The sequence below is a fragment of the Pholcus phalangioides genome, unplaced genomic scaffold (genome assembly GCF_987345545.1).
Source record: "Pholcus phalangioides strain wild (caught in Gottingen) unplaced genomic scaffold, Ppha-v1.0 ptg000007l_1, whole genome shotgun sequence".
NCBI lineage: Eukaryota > Metazoa > Arthropoda > Arachnida > Araneae > Pholcidae > Pholcus > Pholcus phalangioides.
In genome coordinates, this window is record NW_028301600.1 from 2,856,738 (window position 1) to 2,877,368 (window position 20,631).

General features: G+C 36.5%; 1 protein-coding gene across 4 annotated transcripts in view; it reads right to left on the reverse strand.

Moving 5' to 3' along the window:
- Positions 1-20,631, reverse strand: part of LOC149084792 (xaa-Pro aminopeptidase 1-like) — a 537,471-nt gene that overhangs the window by 376,212 nt on the left and 140,628 nt on the right. For all 4 annotated transcript variants that reach the window (XM_089232535.1, XM_089232536.1, XM_089232537.1 and 1 more), the window contains one exon: positions 11,950-12,054. In XM_089232535.1, coding sequence (XP_089088661.1) covers positions 11,950-12,054 — 105 coding nt within the window. The remainder of the gene's footprint in view (positions 1-11,949; positions 12,055-20,631) is intronic.

Here is a 20,631-nt window from a genome sequence, read left to right on the forward strand (position 1 = left end):
GGTGTCCCTCTGACCGGGCAATGCTTCTGTTATAGTACAATCTCCAGCCGGATCCTCCAGAAGATATCTGGGAATACCAAAAAACTCTTTGATATGTATACCAGATGGCCAGTGGAATGGATCACTCAATGAATCCCAATTACTATTGACAGTGGTTAGTAAAAAAGATGCATAGTTGTTTGAGTTCCTTGTATTCAGCTTAACGCAGTCGTACTCGAGTTGCGTGTCCTGCAGTATGTGACGTACCTCCAAGATAGATGTCTCTGGAGCAAATCTGTTCACCAACAACCGACGTCTGCGAACCGTCGGCACTACACGCACCTGCGACGTCGTAGACATTCCCACTCTGAATTCATTACGCCGATCAGTCCCAGTTGCGACGTTGGATCGCTGTAAACGGTTAGGTGGTACTTGATTAATATCATCCACTTTCAAGCGAGGGTGGACTGCATGAAACGTGTTGTTATTTGACAAATTTTCCTTTCCCCTCAAATTATCAGTCAATATTTGGGCATATGAAGCGGTAGCAACAGGCTCTGGCAATGATTCACAATTGTTTGTTCCAGATGAGTTCACGTTTGAGCGCATAGCATTTGACAAGTTAGCTATCTCTGACTGCATTCCGGGAATGATCTGGGCAATGCTCTCTAGTCTACTAAAACGTTCCTCAAACTTCTGAAAGTTTCTCTCAATAATCTCTGAAATATTAGCAGTTTCATGGATATTAGGCGGCGGCTCAGTGATAGCAACCTCCGACAAAGAACGTTCATTTCCTACGACATGGACTTCATCATACAGCTTCATCATTTCATTCCTCAGTAAGAGAAACCGGTCTCTCTTGGCTGCCTCTGCCCTTTTCCCATCACAGACTCTTGTGAACAGGAGGGTCATTTCATCCAAATGCTTGTAGAATTCACCATTGAAGACCTTGCTTCCAATAGGCGACAAAGGGCACTCGTCCGTCATCTCGATCTTAACCCTAACTATTCCAGTATTTGTATATTAAACACTACTTTATGCTGCAATTGCAAGCTAGACTTAAATAAAAACAGAACAATTTGCTCCCAGTAGCATATGTTCGTGCAATAAAAAAGACTGTATTAGTTCGAAGTATATCACAATTTACTTCCAAACTAAAAAAAAAAAACGAACGTGAAACCACAAAAACAACAGCAAAAAGTATATAAATTAATTAAAATTATAGAGCTCAAGAACAAAAATGTCAACACAGGAGTTGACTTGCAGAATATTCATGTAAATTTTCAAGTCATTCTGACAAACGTTCTTTTTTTACAGTGTTGCAATACCAGCTGCTGAAGACCCATTTTGACAATAACAGGATGGCACGACACCTGGCCGGCCATCAGTTAATTTGACCTTAACCCTTGCAACTTCTGGCTGTGGGGGGGTACCTCAAAATGTTACGAAAAGTGGTCGGATTGCAAACTTTGGTGAATTACAAGCTTCAGCGTATCCCCCTGTATGCTAGAAGTTCCTCAGGAATATTAATGTGGAGGAGCGTTTGGTTTAATAAAGGTGAATTGCAAACGCATCCACATCATAACCATGGCATACTCTGATCTGTTGTTGAACAAGAATTTTTGTGCTTTCACCTCATAGGCAGAACACGGTGAGTAAGTTATTCCTTGAGTAAGTTATAGTTATTTGTTTGATTTTTGTGATGTTTTTGTGAATTATGTAATTGTGTAATGCTATAATTAGGTTATTTTGCCATGACTGCCTATTGTTTCCATTCTGTGAGCAAATTTCCCACGTGTTGGATGTCATTAATTTTACATTTTTTTGTTTTTTTCCCCCTATACTTATTCTATTTATAAAATTCTATTTCTTCAGGAATATTCATGTCAATTTTCAAGTCATTCTGACAATCGTTTTTTTTTTACAGTGTTTTAAAATCAGAACCTTAGTTATAATCACCCTGTATATCGTAAATCATCATTAATTAATCTGCATTATTTATGCTTCATTAAGTATATTATGTTCACTTAATTTTTATTATAGTTTTTGCAAAATAGCTTTCTAATTAAGCATACTGAAAGTAACTGGAGAAAACATCTGTATATATAGCCTGTATATGATTAATAATAACATTAAAAGAATTTTTTCAAACACAAAGTAATCCATTGAGTTAAGCAAAAAATAATTAAATTGCAAAAGTTGGTTTTAGTTGAGATGTAAGAAATATTTATTGATTAATTAATATGGGAATAGTGTTAATTACATTAATAAACATTTTATTTTAATTAACTGTTAGAAGTTTGAATGATTTTTCAGAAATTTTATTGTTTTTAATGTTAATACTACTTAAAACAAAAAAAACGGTTAAAACCAAAAAAACCTGGTTTAAACCAAAAAAAACCCGGTTCTTTTACCAACCCTGCCATAAGAGAAATGTCTTGGAATGTCTTGGAACATGCTTGATTGAGCAGAAGTAGTGTACATGTGATACGTGCTTAAGATAAGAGTGTAATGTGATAAAAGCGATTAAATAGAAGTATGAAGATTTCTCTGTAATTTCATATCTTGGAGTAATTTTAGAGAGAGAGAAAATATATATTTTTTCCTTTTTATGCTTATTCTATATCATTTTTTACATTTTAATCTAAATTTTTTTTCAAACTACCTTTTAGGGTGACTTCCCAGTTGCTTTTGGTGTTTGCATTTGTATAAGTACAAAGAACATAAAATAAAACTTACATTTTTTTTTAATTAATTAAAAAATTAAAATACATGAATTGAAAGGTAATTAATTTAATTTGAAAAATAACATCAACTGAAAACAAAATAAATTTGATATTTTTAAATTGGGAACCTTAAAGTTCTTTCCACTAATGCATAATTTTAAGTTTGCGCCTTAAGCACGAAAAAAAATTGGCGCCTTTCACAATTTTGCTCCCCATGTACCAAAACCTGGCTACGTCACTGTGTGCTACCTTTCTAAATCAGAGAGTTGACATTTGACACATCACCTTCTCGTGCTGATTGACACACAAATGACAGATAGGGAGAAATAGGGAAGTCTGTATGAATATATAGCTTTCATATGTCGGATGACATGCATAACACATCAAAGGAATCAGGGAGTCCTTCTAGATACACCTCTTACTAATGTCAGAGGACACACAAGCAAGGTGAACAGCAACCGGGTGTGCAAGGTTTATTCAAGCATTTGCCAGAAGCCTTTTCTTCCCAGACCAGTCGTTGATCAATATCAACTATCCAGCCATTCGAAATTGGGATGAAAGTAACCAACAGCTCTCACTTAGGATTCGTTGTAACATTAGGGTCAGTGGCATAGCCGGGGGGGGGGGGGGAGCAGAGGGAGCGATTGCTCCCCCAATTGAAATTTTACCTACATTGGCGCCTATTTTTCTAAATGAATTTGATTTTTAAAAAAAACTTGAAAAAAAATATGTATTAACTTTTTCATTTTCCAACTTCGTTGACTAAAATGTTGAGTAAGGAAAAAAAAATCTACATTTATATTTGCGCCTCTTGCAGTTTCACAGTGATTGGGTTTGTACCAACCCTTAAGAAAAGGAAAAAAAAAAGTGGAGGTTATGATATCAACTTGGGGAGTCAGGAATATAGTTCTCCTTCCCCCCATTCTCTTGGATGCGCTACCAGTGGCATAGCCGGGGGGAACAGAGGAAGCGATTGCTCTTCCCAATCAAAATTTTGCCTACATTGGCACCTATTTTTCTAAATGACTTTTGATCTTTAAAAAACTTGAAAAATATTGACTTTTTCATTTTCTACCTTCATTGACTAAAATTATGCGTAAGGAAAAAACATGTACATTTATATTTGAGCCTCTTGCAGTTTCACAGTGACTAGGTTTGTACTAATCCTTAAGAGAAGGAAAAAAAAGAAAGTGAAAGTTTTCATTACCATTTTTGACAATTTCTCTCAAGCTCTTCATCTTGAAGCATGTTCAGATCAGCCTCTGTCCCCCACCTTTATTAAAGGGCATAATCTTGCCTGCTTCTAGCTGTAACTTTATTCTCTTGCTATTGATCGTTCTCGGTAGAGCTCCTAGAAATACCTTTCATAGGTATGACGATATGGCGTTCACGAAATTCTCATTCTGTTCTGAAGGGCCACCAAGAGCATTGACTAAGGTGCCTATTGAAGAAATTAGGAACAGGAACCTATTGTGGACAGACCACTGAATGAACGCCAGGGGCTCTGCCACCGGACTTATCCCATTGCCGAGATCTCTTCCAGCCCAGCTTCGTGGCAGAGTCTGGAACAAAGTGAGCGCACCTAACAGTCTGAGTGTGTAGCTAGTGTTGTGCCTGATATTTCAGTGCTGCCATCTATACTTCAAATTGTGAGTGAAGTGTAATGATTGAATATTTGTTACGTTGTACGCCTGTTGCTCTCTGTGGCGAGACTTTTTTAACAGGAGATCGGCACCTTGAAGTTGGAAACCACAGAAAACCAACTTGAGCCAACCACCACTGTGGCGCAGGTGGGGTTTGAACCTGGATCCTCGCGATGCGAGTCTGTCACCATGACCACTCGACCACCACAGTGGCTGGACAGACCATGAACCTATGAAGTAATGGCTAGGATTCAAGCTCCACGAAGTATCACCTTTTCTTTGGGTGCCTTAGGTAGAGTTTGAGCTCCTAGAAATGCCACTTTGTGTATGGGGGAACTTAGCTAGATTCATAGTGCCTAGAAATGCCACGTTATCTGCAGGTGCCCTGGAAAAAGCTACTAGCTTGTGTATAGGGCAATAGGGCAGTGTCAAATACTAGGAAAAGGTGGGAAACAGCTATGGGCTTTTGAGCTCTAAAAAGTGGGTAAATAAAAACCTATAATCTTTTGTGAATAGCGTTCTGATATGCAGAGAATGGGAGAGGAAATTATAGTCTCCTATATTTGTATAATAATATATTGTACTATATTATACGGTGATAGAGTGCATAGTTTCATGTCAAAATGTGACTTTTTCAGAAACATTGTCTTTTTTTATGGTGTAATTTCTCTTTTTTTATGAATCACTGTTTGTTTCATCATTATGCAGAATAGCCTGACGCGGAGGGTTCTCGAACTTTTTCCTCCCCAAGTGCCCCTTTCCCCTATTCAATGCTTATCCGCGAGCTCCGTCAGCTCCCTAGAGCTGTTTAACAAAAAATATTTTCGAAAAACCTTCGTCGGGGACACCACGAAGCATCCGGAAGGTTTTTCAATGAGATTCTTTGTTAAACTGCTTTGAGGAGCCATGGGCAAACATTGATTAAAATAACAGGGCACCGCAGATGGAAAAAGTTTGAAAACCCCTGCGCTAGTCTGTACCATTCATCACTCACAAATTTTCATTCTTCTCTGATTTGTTATAAAACACATCGTATGAATTTATTTCACTAGAAATAAATATACATATAATCTGCACAATGCCTTTTTAAGTTTTTCAACTTCGAGCAGAGAGAGAGAGAGAGAACTCCCCTTTAAATAGTATCTCCAAAGGAAGCCGGTAGATAATAGAACATAAAAAATATTTCAACTGATTTATACACTTGCCATTTTCACTTTGATTCAGAAGATGAGCAGTGGCATTTCGAACACGCCTCAGAGATACTTAAATAGATTACGGACACATGTGACAATTTCTGGCACACACTAATTCGTTTGAAGCAGTGGTTCCTAAACCTTTTTGGATTCAGGCCACCCTCCGCTTGTGCGTCTGCAATCTAGTAGTATGTGATAACCACTGCGATCATGTGGGCATCATGATGGATTCATACCGGTTTGGAACCCCACTAGTGGCACAGTCGCGGTTGACTGAAGCGAGTCTTTTTTTTTCCTTTTTTTTCAATTTCTAGGTACGAATGCTAACCTATCTTTCGTTTGGAAAGCTTTCTCGCAGAGAGCAGGCAGGCTTTCACCGTGGTATTTGCATAACACGAAACTTCAGGCATCTGCCAGTTTTACTTCTAATATGGAAGACAGATGGCAAAACTTCTTGAATCGAAACCATGCATAACTATGACATCTTATATACGTTATGGTCATGCATAATATAAGAAAATACTTTCCGGCATGCATTAATTTGTTAGAGAGAATTAATTCCATAAGAGAAATGTCTTGGAAGTACATGCACGATTGAGTAAAAGTAGTGTACATGTGATACGTGCTTACGATAAGTGTGTTACATGATAAAAGCGATTAAATGGAAGCATGAAGATTTCTCTATACTGTCATATCTCGGAATAATTTTAGAGAAAGGGAAAATAATTTTTTTCCTTTTTATTTCATATTCTCCTATCATTTTTTATATTTTAATCTAAATTTTTTTTCAAACTACCTGTTAGGGTGACTACCCAGTTGTTTTTGGTGCATGCATTTGTATAAGTACACAAAACATAAAATGGAATTTACATTCTTTAAAATTAATTAAAAAATTAAAATACATTAATCAATTGAAAGGTAAGTAACTTAATTTGAAAAATAACATCCACTGAAAACGAAATAAACTTTATTTTTTTTAAATTGGTTAATTTAAAGTTCTTCCACTAATGCATAATTTTAAGTTTACGCCTTAAGCACGAAAAAAAATTGGCGCCTTTCACAATTTTGCTCCCCATGTACCAAAACCTGGCTACCCCACTGATTAGGGTATATCATTGGTGTGGTTCCTACTGAAAACAGGTGCCCTGGTAGAGCCCAAATTTTACACACGAAATCCATACACTACTAGAATCCTCATTTAGTGTCCGAAGTTGACAGAAAAAATGAGAAATGTTAAAACTCTTCTCATCAGAAATCATTTATTCAAACATTTAAGTATTGAGCAGTTGACAATTAAGTTTCATTTAACACATTTCTCAACAATTTTTTGATTAAACATTCAACTTTGATTGAATTTAATGCTAGTCACAGAAATCTGTTTTTTTTGCAGCTACGTAAAGAAAAACATGGAACACTCTCACTGACAGCGCTAAGTCCTCTTTCTGAGATGACCCAGTGAACAGATTTTATCAGCAATCATGCTCACTATAAGGAATCTCCAGGAGGTCCAACAATTATCTGCACGCGTATCGAGATCACAATGTCTCATATACGGGGCTGCAACTAGATGCTTGGTCACCCGGGGCAAGCGCGCATTTTGACGCCCTATTGTAATATTGAAGGAGAGGTTTCCGAATGAAATTTGCGCCCCCTCGGGTCCAGTGCCCGGGGCACAAGACCCGCCTGCTCCCCCCTAGTTGCGGCACTGCTCATATATAGACTTCCCAGGATGAAATCCAAATTCTGCAACGTCATCAAGATCATTTGTTTACCCAGGCATGAAACATGCTTTACAGATAGCTCGATGGGATTAGAACTAACCCAGTTCTACCGAGAAGGTTACAAGAGACCATCATCAACCATTATGTAAACACGTCATATCATCAATATTTTTCACTAATTATTTCTAATTTCTCCTTGGCATCATAAGCAGAAATTTCAAAGGCTGGGTGGGGAGCAGGATGATGACTATGTCAATTCATATATATTTGATCAGTCTGCTCATACATTGATGCTTGGGCAGGGGTGGCACATCTCCACCCATGCTTGGTATGGAGAGTCAAATCATCTGGTGTCAGTCCAAGATCGTTGAACATGGTTAACAGAAACGAATCTCATGTGAGTGGACAGGGACCCACCCCATTTCTCAAAATAAGAGTGATAAATTATGAATATCTATTAAATATTTCCTTTTTCACCTTGATAAGACAAAATGTCAGCTTGAGATCGAACCTGATGCTGCATCATTGTCGAGAGAATGCACACCTGGTTGTTTGTTTATGCTAAAAACAAACATGCCATAGAGATTACTGTTGCCATACGATGTTTCTAGAATGATGTAAGTGGTTTATTCAACATGCAAAAAACAAATGTGATCAGTGATTGGTCTATGCTGTGGAGGGGGATGCCCATCGTTGGATCATCTCTATTGTGACAGGCTGGCTGTATATATAGCAACAGCAGGATCGGCTGATCCCTTCACTGTATCTTTGTCACTTGTTTCACTGCTCATGTCACAACTCTACTTGAAGAGTTAGCATCTCAAAGTACTCAATGAACTCTGGTCATACATCAGGATGGCCTGATTTCTATGGACTGTACTGTAGATCAACATAATAGAGAGGCATAGAGACCAGAACTACAATTAAGGGAGATCAAGTGGGTTTCGTGCACTGGGGACCAAACCAGAGAGGATGTGCAAATTTCACCCTTTAACCTCTCCTTCAACATTACAGGGGGGGGGGGGAGCCAAAATGTGTGCTCCCCCCCCCCTAACTGACCAAGTATCTAGTTGCGGCCCAGATAGAGACTTGTGGCGAAATCAAATTCTTCTTAATTTTGTAAAAATCTATAACTTAAATTCTGTCTGATCTAATTCTATTAAATTAAAAATATTGATATGGAGTTCAAACCTAGACTCTTGTTGTGTTGAATTGTCTCATGATGCTCATTCATGATCCTGATTGTGTGAATTTGTCACAAAAGTGATGTAGTCATCATGAGACGTTCAGTTGTCTGTTTTTTTGCATTGAAATATGGTGTCGGGCTTGCTGTTGCCACTTTGTATTTCCAAAATGGTGAAAGAAATGCATACGATATACAAAATATGGCATATATAGTCAAGTGATCGGTCTTTGCTGTAGGTGAATGATCCTCATCATTGGGCCATTTCTACAGTGGCTGGCTGCTTAAATAGCAGCAGCAGCAAGATAATCTCAAACACGTTCTCTCACATTTTCGCTATCTACTTGCTTCACTAGTTGTTCTCCAACTCCACCTAGGGTGTTAAAGTCTTGGAGTTATGAAGGTAGCTCTCCCTACTTCAACTTTCCGAAATTCCATTCAAAGCTGCTTCGTCTTCTAAGGCTCAAGAAAGAAAAGGAGCTGTCGACACGGACCATACATTATGCTGAACTTATCTCCATGGATTGGGAATACAGATTAGTAAACCACGAAGCAAGGCGACTTGCATTGAAAATTAGTGAATCAATATTTGTAAATTCTAAACATAAAAATTTATTGCTAATTCTGTAAATTATAGATATATGTTTGAGTTCATATTTTGAGTTGACTCTAAAGTTCACAGGAACTGGGATGTGACAACAACCCATTCATCAGAAATGAATAACTTTCCTTTCATTTTCATGTCCAAAAGTGGCAGTTATTTGAAAATCCTTGTTAGGAGGTTGGTTAACCTTACTGTTAATCCATTAAGATGCATTCTGTTCGATGAAAATGTTGCTGTTGTTTAGAAATGACCACACTGAAAAGTTTCACAGCATAAATTATTAACACTAACTCATGTATTTTATTCATCTTTAATCCATAACTACAAAACAATAATGATTTTGTATCTATTCACAGGCATTTTGAGTTGAATACATTACAGATAGCTTAGCCATATCAACCGGGAGGGCTGATTGGCTATAGTCAAGGTGGGAAATTTGGGGATGGGTCATCAAGAAAACTAGAATAGAATGGAAAAAGGGGAGCTAAGCCATAAATCTGGCTATGGTGTTCTCGCAATGCCATATAAAACAATTGATGTATCTGATCTACTCTCCTATGTTAAGAATGTTTGGTAAATGGGTCAAATAGTTCCAATACTAACCACATATTAATTCCACACCTACATAGGCGTAAGCAGAATTTTCTCGAGGGGGGGGTTCAAGTTTTTTCCTGCAAAATAACACTATAATCTTAGCTCAAGGGGGGCGTTAGAACCCCAACCCCCCCCCCTTTGCAACGCCAATGCACACCTACTCACCAGTTAATTACGTTGCTAGTTAATCATGTTTTAGACCTATGGAAATAACAATTGTTGAAGTCTATTAGAATATTTTCTGTATTTAGAATATTTAACTAAATAATAAAAAAAAACGTGCCAAATGATTACCAAATGAATGAGATTCAATTTTAAATGTGAAATAAATCCATAACTCTCACCCACAGGAACAACATAACTGTCATTGTGAAGTCATAGAAAGAGTTTACGAGTATGAATATCTAGGAATAATAATCCAAGATGACCTAAAATGGAACGCTCATTGCAACAAACTTGTCAAAAAACTCAGATTACACACAAACCTGATATATAGATTGAAGTACCGAAAAGAAGCAGACTTTCTAAAAGATATTTTCTATGCTTGGGTTTTCTCGATAATTACATATGGCTTATGTGCTTGAGGAGGTGCATACCAAACTAACATTGAAAAACTAAGCAACATATATAATAGAATAAGAAGTATGATAATGGACACATATCATGAAAACAATAATATAGATAGTCATACTTTTAACATCAGACAGCTATATATTTACAGAATGATTAACTTCTTAACAAGAAATAACGAATGGTTACAGAGAAAAACAAATAGAACCTCTGCAAGATTTAAAAACACATATCAAATACCAAAAACTAAAAACATCTCTTCCAGAAAAGTTTCTCTTTCAATGCACCTATAATAATGAACTTTTTCCAATCGAAGTACCAAATAACTAACAACACTAACAAAAAGTATGAAATATATCAATATGTAAAAATGTCTGAAATAATGAAAATGATATTTTTCTAGCATTATGAAATCGTTTGATTGCTTCATTTCATTTTCACATGTCCTGCTAATAACATACCTAGACACTATCACATAAATTATGTCTTGCACACACACTGAATAACCTACAATATATATAATTTCTGAACTTTTTGCGAAACCTTCGCAAGTGTGAAAAATTACAATCGCCTTTTTATATTTTTTGTCTGATAAATGTTATCTCATTGCCTTATACCTTCATGCAAATAGAAAACCTAATAACATTGTAATGTACTTTGGCTCAAATTGGCAGCTAAACAAATAGAAATATTCAAAGGAAGAGAAAAAATATGTATACAGGGTGATTATAAAAAAACTATCCCTACATACGGGCCCCTAACTATCATACCATTCACAGAAACTGAATGAAATTTTGGCATAAGGTATTTTGATGTATGCGCTCAAGAATGATATGGAAAACAACAGTGTCACTCTAACAGTTACGGTTACAGTGAGAAAATTTCGAAAATATCAAATGGCAACACCAAGTTTTATGTTTCACCATTGGAATGTGATCGCCATTAAGAAAAACCCTAAATAGCGTTCGAACGGCAACTGTAGCATGAAAATCACCGGCGGTAGATAGGCTAAAAGTGAGGACAACCAATAAGGACAGAGAAGCAGCATAAAATAAAGCATTTTATTGTGTTTCACAAATTTTCCACATGACCTTGTGGAGGACTAATCAGGCTGTTATCTCAGCCGAAGAAACGGTGTGACGAATGAAACGAACATTAATGCTCTGGTGCACGGCAAAGTCCTTTTTACTTTTTCCTTGCCTAGCTCCGGGGATTTTCGTGCTACAGGTGCCATTCCAACGCTATTTAGTGTTTTTCAGTATGGAGATCGCATTCCAATACAAAAAACTTGGTGTTGCCATTTGATATTTTCGAAATTTTCTCACTGTAACAGTAACTGTTAGAGTGACACTGTTGTTTTCCATATCATTCTTGAGCGCATACCTCAAAATACCTTATGCCAAAATTTCATTCAGTTTCTGTGAATGGTATGATAGTTAGGGGCCCATATGTCGGGATAGTTTTTTTATAATCACCCCATATATATGTATCACTCATTATATTATTATTGCTATTATTCTTTTTTCTTTTTTATTTTATTTTTTTTTCTTCTCTCTCATTTTGCTTATGTAAACCGAAAATATATAAATCTTATAGGATTCCTGGACAATTGTCCCTTGGGGCCACATAAATATCTTGATTGTGTGTGCGCACTCTCAATTTCATATGTATATTTGTGTATTGTCAAATAAATAAAAAGTACAAAACTATGAAATTCATCATATATTTCCATTTACCATCTTTGAAGAGAGTCCAGTTGTTGTCTAACTGCTTATCGGCTTGCTGAAAATACCTTCTTTCCGTCCACAGACTTGCATGATTTTCAGTTATCACAGCTGTTCCTGAAACAGAATTCATGAAATTTGACAAGATAATTAAATGAAAAGCATTTTTGAGATAATAATCAATTCAACTTTTTTTAGTAGGGGAAGCTGTTATTTCCTGACAATAGTAAACCTTGAAACACTTGAAATAGTTTTGACAGTAGCGTTTTGACTTTCTAGCGGATATTTTTGGAGTGCAAAGATCAATATATTATCAAATATATTACAACTGTGTGAACGTGGTTTCAGATCTTTGTCTATGGCATTGATGAAGATTTTGCAAGTAGGCACATAAAGTGAAAAAATAGTGTTCTTATTTTTGTAGTGTTTCTTCTTAATGTTTCAAGTTTTGTGGATTATATTAAGTAATTATTACCTATTGACTAAACTCACATACTAATTTTTAATACTGTAACGAATCTATTTTTCCAGTATGGACATTTTTACTAACTCTGTGGCCTTATACCACATAATATGCTTTGTTTGTTTATACGTTGTTAAAAGAAGGTGAGAAGAGAAAATCTATCTTCCAAGAGAAGAGAAAATCTATCTGCCAAGAGAAGAGAGCGCGAGTTGGAATGTGGCTCCCGTCCTGGAATGTTGTCTGTTTTGAATGTGCTTCGAAATAAAGGCTTCTTCGTTAAGTTCCGTAGTTTCGTGTATAAATTGGACACCCCTCCAATAACAAGTGTTTAGGGATATTCCGCCACCTCACGGAAAGGAGACGCACCCTCCGACACGACGTCCCCTTATAATACTAATTTTTTTGCTTTAATAAATACAATTTATATTTCAAATTTTAGTACCATACTTTTTCTTTATAAAGACTTCAGCTATATCCATTTCTTCCTTCTATTCCACCTCCCCAACTAAAAAAAACTTTTGTTTAAATCGCTTCGTTTTGATGCATTTGAAGGAACAGCGATATTTTACGTCATAACATTATCATGTAGAATATTTTTTTTTTGCCCTTTTACCCTGGATTTGGTGCTGCTCCTGGAACAGGAAGAAATCATTTTTCCCATTTTTTCACCCTTTTACCTAGGAGTTGACACCCCTCATAGAGGGGGGAGCACAAATCAGTTTTCCTAATTTTTTTTCGTGTTTCCACTTCAGATATCACGCCCTTCCTGAAGTGGGCAGAAATCATTTTCTGTAATTAATATCGCCCTTTTATGTTGGATTTGGCACTCCTACTACAGGAGGCAGAAATAATTTCCCCTAACTTTTTTGGCCGCTTCTACCTTGGACTTGGCGCCCCTCCTACAGTGGGCACAAATTATTTTTCTTAATTTTTTTGCCCTTTTGCTTTGGATTTGACGCCCTTCTAGAGCACATCGAGTGTGACCGAGTTGCCCCTTGTTGCACTACTAGGAAAGTCTGGTGAGTAGTCCACCCCAGACGGACCAGTGATCGGGTGCCACAAGTGGGTTTTCTCGTGTGAGAGAGAGCACATTTTTGTTACTCCTTGTGACAGGTATGAACGAGGTCAAAGTGCATGATCCACTATTTAAAATGGCAAAAAAAATAGGTTTTAAAAAATTCATTTTTTAAACACATTCATTCAAAAAATATTTTGCTTGAAATACTGTACTGTGTTGGCGATTCGATTCTACATTTACAACATTATTACTACGCTTACAGCATTATTATTACAATCTACTTGCATCCTTCATAGGCTGACCAACCACTCCAAAGTAGGGTTGCCACCAAAATATCCCCTCAAAAGTACTAACACCCCCCTCCATCCCCATTAATGAATTTGAAGTGTCGACAATCTCTTGCGATACGTATGTACTATTATATGTATATACACATTATTTTTTACATTTGAACAGTAATCAATGGCCCAACCCCACTTGAAAAGTCATAAAAAACTGGGAAATAACAATCGTTTTACATTCCTATCTTCTGACTCAACAGACATAGCTGTGTCCAGCTTCTTACAGTATTGGTTCTAAATTGCGATGATTATCAACCTCCTCCACTTTTGAAAGAAAGAAACTTTTTTTTACTTTTCCATTTGTACAAAGCAAACTGTTCTGAAAAGGTAGTTTTATCTATGGTCATGCAAAGCTCGCCTAATCATCACTTCCACGGCTCTACATTTCCTTTTTATAGCGACAAAATACCACCTAATCTGCTGCTGGAAAATCTCTCATTTCTCTCTTTCAGATGTTACCTTTCCCCTTCCTAAAACATGGTCAGAAAAATCACTCTATTGTCCGAACTTCTTTTTTTGGTTCGTGGTGCCCAAATTGAAACAACCATTGTGTATACAAATGTTTTCTACCATGCCTCAAATTGTAATACATAAGCTTACCATATCATTGCAGGCAGTGGGATTGATTAAAGGCCCCTTTACACGTACGCTTTTATGCGCGATAGCTGTAAACAATTTCAGAACCGCCTTCAAAAGTGTATGTGAAGGCAAAAAAAGTGTGCGGTTAGGAGTGAGTGCTGGAACTGGTCATTCCAGCATTCAATCACGAATTTAAAATTGTACGTCTAAATGCAAACCAACCCTACAGGCAAAAACGGGGAGAATCCCTCGTCTCCTGCGTCGTCTTCCTTCATTATCGTTCTAAAAAAAGATGTTTACAATACAAATAATTTTTTTCAGCGATAATATTAATTGCAATTTTTTTTCAGTCTTTTTCTTCCTTTTTCCAACGAATTGTTTTTTTAAAGAAATAATAAGTTTCAAATGCCATGATTACATTTATTAGGGTATTGTAATAATTTTCGAACTTTTGATTTGGTTCCTTTATCTACAAACATTTTTATATCAGATTTATAGACATGTTAAATTACTATTATTATTTTGATAACTTTACAAGCTTTCATTTACCCTCAGGGTGTGGGAAAAATTTAAAATAGTTTAACTCTCTCTCTTTAGGGGCTCTTAACTCATAAGTTCTATTTTTTCTTTTCAAAGAAAATAATTTTTTTTAATAGGAAATGAATATTTTAAGAAAGATCAGTTTCAAAATTTGAAATTAATTAATTAAGTATGTACATAAATCCATAATTAATGCAAAATAATGCGATAATTGATGAAAGAAATTATTCAAAAATTAATAAAAATCCAGAAGTGAAAAAATAAATAATTTCAGAATAGATGAAAGCCTTTCAATAATTTGGGGCCCCTTTTGATTTGGCACTTGTTCCATTTCTGTTCACTCACCTGTTAAGACTCCTACTACTGGCTATAGAAATTTCGAAAAAAAGCCACATTTTATTATTTAGAAATTTATTCAATAAGCATATTTTTAAAGTTGGAAACAGATCTGGGGAACACAAAGTTGCTGCTAAAAAGGTTAAGAACATCTGATTTAAATTTGTTAGTATAAATTTGACTTAAACACACTAGGAAAAAATCCTTTAAAAGAGATTTAAGGTTGTGGAAAAAACTTCCATTATCTGAATGTATGAAGGTTAACAATGATACTGTTTAAAAAGAAGCGGCCTATTCATTAGATCCAGCCAACTCTGCATTCATAGCAGGTGTTCAGTGGAGAATGTGTTGTACTTTTTCTTGATAAGATAGCAAAAGATGTCCAAGGTCAAGTGATGTTCAAAATACCAAGCAAAAGGGATGTTTCGTGTTATAAGATTATCACCAATTTCATTTAAAACCAAAACCATTGAATATCATGAATGATATCAAACTAAAAACGTATTGCTATTAGCACTTTTAATTTCATTGCTGTCATAGCATGACACACAACGGAATATTTTAAATGGGTAAGAATATGTGTATAGAGTTGTAAAAATTTGAAAAAAAATTACTTCAATTTATTTGTTATTTTTTGTATTGTTATGAACTGCTTATGCTCGATAACATTAATTTGGTAGACTGAAATGGTTTTTTGAAGATATGAATACAACCGAGTTATAGGCCTGTTGCTCTCTGTGGCGAGACTTTTTAATGGGGAGATCGGCTCGCATTCGCGCCTTGAAGTTGGAAACCACAGAAATCCAACTTCAGCCAACCACCACTGTGGCGCCGGTGGGGTTATTGTAATAACAGGAAGTATGGGATATTGTCTCCTTGGTTGCCATTAACATCATATAATATGTATATTCACATAAATCTATATATATAAAATTGATTTTCTGTCTGTGTGTGTGTGTGTGTGTGTGTGTGTATGTTCTATATACAAATCTACAATTTTAGACTGATTGTCGCCAAATTTTGCATATATACCAAATGGGACCCGACTTGAACGATAGGCTACTATAATTTTGCCAGAGCAGGGCAAGTGCCCCAAATGGGCAAAAAACTGTCACGCAACAGTGGTTTTTGGGCGTCAAAAATCACTTTCTGAACGGTTACTTTGGTTACCGTGGTTCCCTAGCAATGCGTTTCAGACGTGTTTATGCCTTTACAATGGTTTGTCACTTCTTCAATGCTGACAGTATTATGCATGCTAGTTTATTCCTTTATAATGGTTTGTCACTTTTTCAATACTCCCAGTAATGAGGTTTTTTGAATGACGTCATCATCAGCATCACTTTGAGGGTCAGGAAAAGGGTGATCCTCATAGAAATCAGTGTTAAAATTGCCGATTTTAATGTAGAAATGCGGAAATTTGGTGGGGTTTTCTGTCACATCAATAATTTTAAGAATTGTATTCAATACTCGATTTTTGAAACATTGAGTTTGCTTAGAGATACGAAGCCCATAGAATTAAATATAAAGTAATTAGCCGGACCTAATTTTTGAGTTAAATATCCATGCAATAACATTGATTTCAACTTTTTATTTATATCTTCTCAAGCATGAAAAAATTAATGTCTCCGTATTGTCTTTAAATATTGAACTGCATAAATTCATATAGTTTAGGTTCCTTTAAAATTAATTATGGGCCCGTAAAAAGGACATAAAAAAATTCCACAGATTTAATTAAGCATTTTTTGAAGCAGAAACAGGCAGAGAGAGCTAACTTGAAATTCAAAGGAGAGGGGGGAAATCAAAATACCCAGCACCCTTTAAAAAAGATAAAAAAAAATATATTTATTCTTACATTTCTTTAAATCTAGATTTGTTTTTTTCATGAGTCGGGCAGGAAGTCGCCATATTGGTGATCTTAGACATGGTTTGCATGTCCCTCAAAGAAAGAGAGAGATATCATATGATCCAAAAAAGCCTCATTGAACGAAACCTGGGCGACACAGCGTATTATAGCTAGTTGTGAAATAAATTTTAAATTGAAAACTGAATATATGTCATTTTTGTGAAAATTTTTTTATGTCAAATTTTAAGCAAAATCTGTTTAATATTTGAAAACACAATTGCAAAAATTCTATGAATGGAATGTTTTATTATTTTTACAGTGCATTAAAATGTACCGCACTAATGCCACAGTGTTGGTCGGCTAAAGTTTGGGGGTTTTCTGTGGTTCCCAACTTCAAGGCGCAAATGTGAGTCAATTTCCCTGTTAAAAAAGTCTTGCCACAGAGAGCAACAGACCTACAATGTTAAAAATATCCACTCATTACACTTCACTCACAAATAGAAGTAAAGATGGCAGCACTGCAAAATCAGACACAACACTAGGTACACACTCAGACTATTAGGTACACATACTTTGTTCCAGACTCTGCCACGAAGCTGGGCTGGAAGCGATCTCAGCAACTGCATAAGTCTGGTGGCAGAGTCCTGGTGTTCATTCATTCAATACATTAAAATAAAGAAAGTTATGAACTAAAATCTAAAGGATCATGCGGTATGCTTATAGGTACACTAGTATCTATTGATACTAGTGTACCTATATACACTATACACTACACCTATATACACTAGTAGCCGCTGTGGTGGTCGAGTGGTTATAGTGCCGGACTCGTGATGCGAGGATCCGGGTTCGAACCCCACAGTGGTGGTCGGCTGAAGTTGGTTTTCTGTGGTTCCCAACTTCAAGGTGCAAATGCGAGCCGATCTTCCCGTTAAAAAGTCTCGCCACAGAGAGCAACAGTCCTACAACGGTAAAATCATTCAACCATAACACTTCACTCATAGTTAGTAAAACTGGGGGCAGATGACAGCACTACACATAACAAGCATTACACAGAAACAAACTTTACGTCAGGTTGCACTACACGTACACGCACATTCCCGCATGTACAGATTCGTTGGGGGGTTCCGCGGGGGGGGGGGGGGGTTCATGTGTGGTGTAGCAGTAGTAGGTAGGGGCTCGGGGATCCATGATGTTCTTAAGTCAGCCACCTCGTTGGGCAATTTGCCTGTTGTGGCGTTGTATTTGTATTTGATGGATGTGTGAATTTTTAGAAATTTCATCCTGCACATGGTCTATAAAACACTGTAATTAAACAAATATATATGATAGACCTTAGATTTTAGTTCATAACCTCAAAAAATATATATCAGAATATCAAATTAAAATTTCATACTGATACAATGAATAGCTTTTTAGAAATTATGTTTCAAATTCAAGTAAAATGTCAAAAATAACATTCTTCATATAAAACTTGTTTAAAGTTTTATTCATGTATTACTTTTATGTAAAATGCAACACTAAAGTGAACTTAACTTTGATTCTAAGCATCATATAAACTAAACAAGTACCGGCTTTAGAATCACAGCAAACAGGGCTTTTATAAAAAATAAAAATCAATATTTTCTTCCAAAATGATGTTTTCAACAGTCAGATACCTTAAATACGTAATGCAACATTAAATTGAATACTAAGTTCAAGGGAAATTCCTTAAACTTGATTATTTAAAAATTCAAATTAACCAACCACATTTGAATTATTGGAGTTTCACTGTATATGAAATTTTTTTTAACACTTTTACTATCACATTCAGTGGCGGATTAAAGTTGGTTGAGGCCTCGGGCGCAAAGAAAATATTGGGCCCGTTGAATTAGAAAAAAGTGTACAGTTTGGGTTTTGGGCATGGCCCCCACATGGGGAGGGGCGCCTGACAGGGCTCCAGCCCTGGGGCCCAGTGGAAAGATCTTTTTGATTATTTTTCTTTCAGATATGTCCCATAGGAAAATAGACAGGACTCTTTAATATCAATCATATCAATTTGTATTCGTATGGACGGATATCTTGAACTACGTACCTCAGATCTCATTGAAAATTTTTTTAACTATACACATGTACAAGTAAACGAAAAAAAAACAACCCGGAAACGAAGAAAAGAACATTGTACAAGCCCCCCCCCCCCGGCTCTCATGGCAGTCGTTCTCCTAGGAAGGAAGAAAAGACATTGTGATGGTCATGGCTACTGAGACGTCAAGAACACCAGTATTTTGTGTGTCCTCAGGGCTATAGCCACTAGAATAATCCTTATCTAGTCGTCGAGCGTGTGTAGGGACCTACAGGGATACCGCGCGACCCCTGCTGTTTCAGTTCGTAGAAGGCCATAATGTCTCGATAGAATGAAAATTGGAGTAAACAGGCGTTGTATTCCACAGTGAAATTGCCTCTGGGTGCTGATAAAGCACATGACCCCCCCCCCCAACAACCTGGAACAGGGGCCCGTAGGCTGCGCTCTTCAGCGGACCCCCTCTATTGTGAACTAATAGTGTGGAAGAAAGATAAAAAATGACAAGAGTGGTTCAGGCCTGAAGCTTCGCCAGCCCCACTCTCGTGGGCGGGTTACGATACTGAGACAGCTTTGCTGCAAGCTTTTGCATACAGTGGATCCCGCATTAATTTTTCCTCCTTGGGTCCTGCGACTCTCTGGTGCCAACTCTTATTACTGATACTCATCGAGATTTCTCGTTTAAAGCGTTTTCCCCCAAAAAGTATTGTACGAAATGGCTGTAATGATGTGTGTACTGAATCAGGTGATTTTGCTCACGGCCCCTCTAGTAACCCCCTCCCTCTCCCAGTCCGAACAAATCAAGGGTTTTTTTCCATGCTTCTGAAAAGAAAAAGCTACATTCTGCATCAGCCTTTTTTTATTTACTGTCTTGAGGACACATCTCCCCTCAAAACGATTAGACGATATTGTTGGATCGGTGAATGTAATTCACAGACGATATTGCTGGATCGGTGAATGTAATTCACAGACGATATTGCTGGATCGGTGAATGTAATTCACAGACGATATTGCTGGATCGGTGAATGTAATTCACAGACTGTAATTCACAGACGATATTGTTGGATCTATTGAACAGAAAAATATTTACGGTTCGCGTCTGCAAAAATACAGTAGTTCGAAATCTTTTAGTAAAATAGTTGAACGACTTTGCATGCATAAAGGATTGATTTTTTCCCCACGTGGATGAATCCTATGGTTCTAGCCCAAAAGAACGGTAAGAAAGCTAAAAATTTGAATTTTTGTTAAATTTTTATTTTGAGCATCAAGAGTTAACTATAATAAATCTATGTCAGAAGAGTTTGTCAATGCATCGAGGCCAGTTGCGATGTTTGTTGAATTGTGTTTCATAAAATTAAAAACGATTATTTTTAATAGGGCATATCTACAAATTACAGAGTAACCTTGTTCATACGTCACTCAGTTATGCAACTTTCATGTTTATACGACGTTTAACTTGGGTAGCAATTGGTAACAATACATTTTAAACAACAAATACATTTTAATGTTAAAATATTT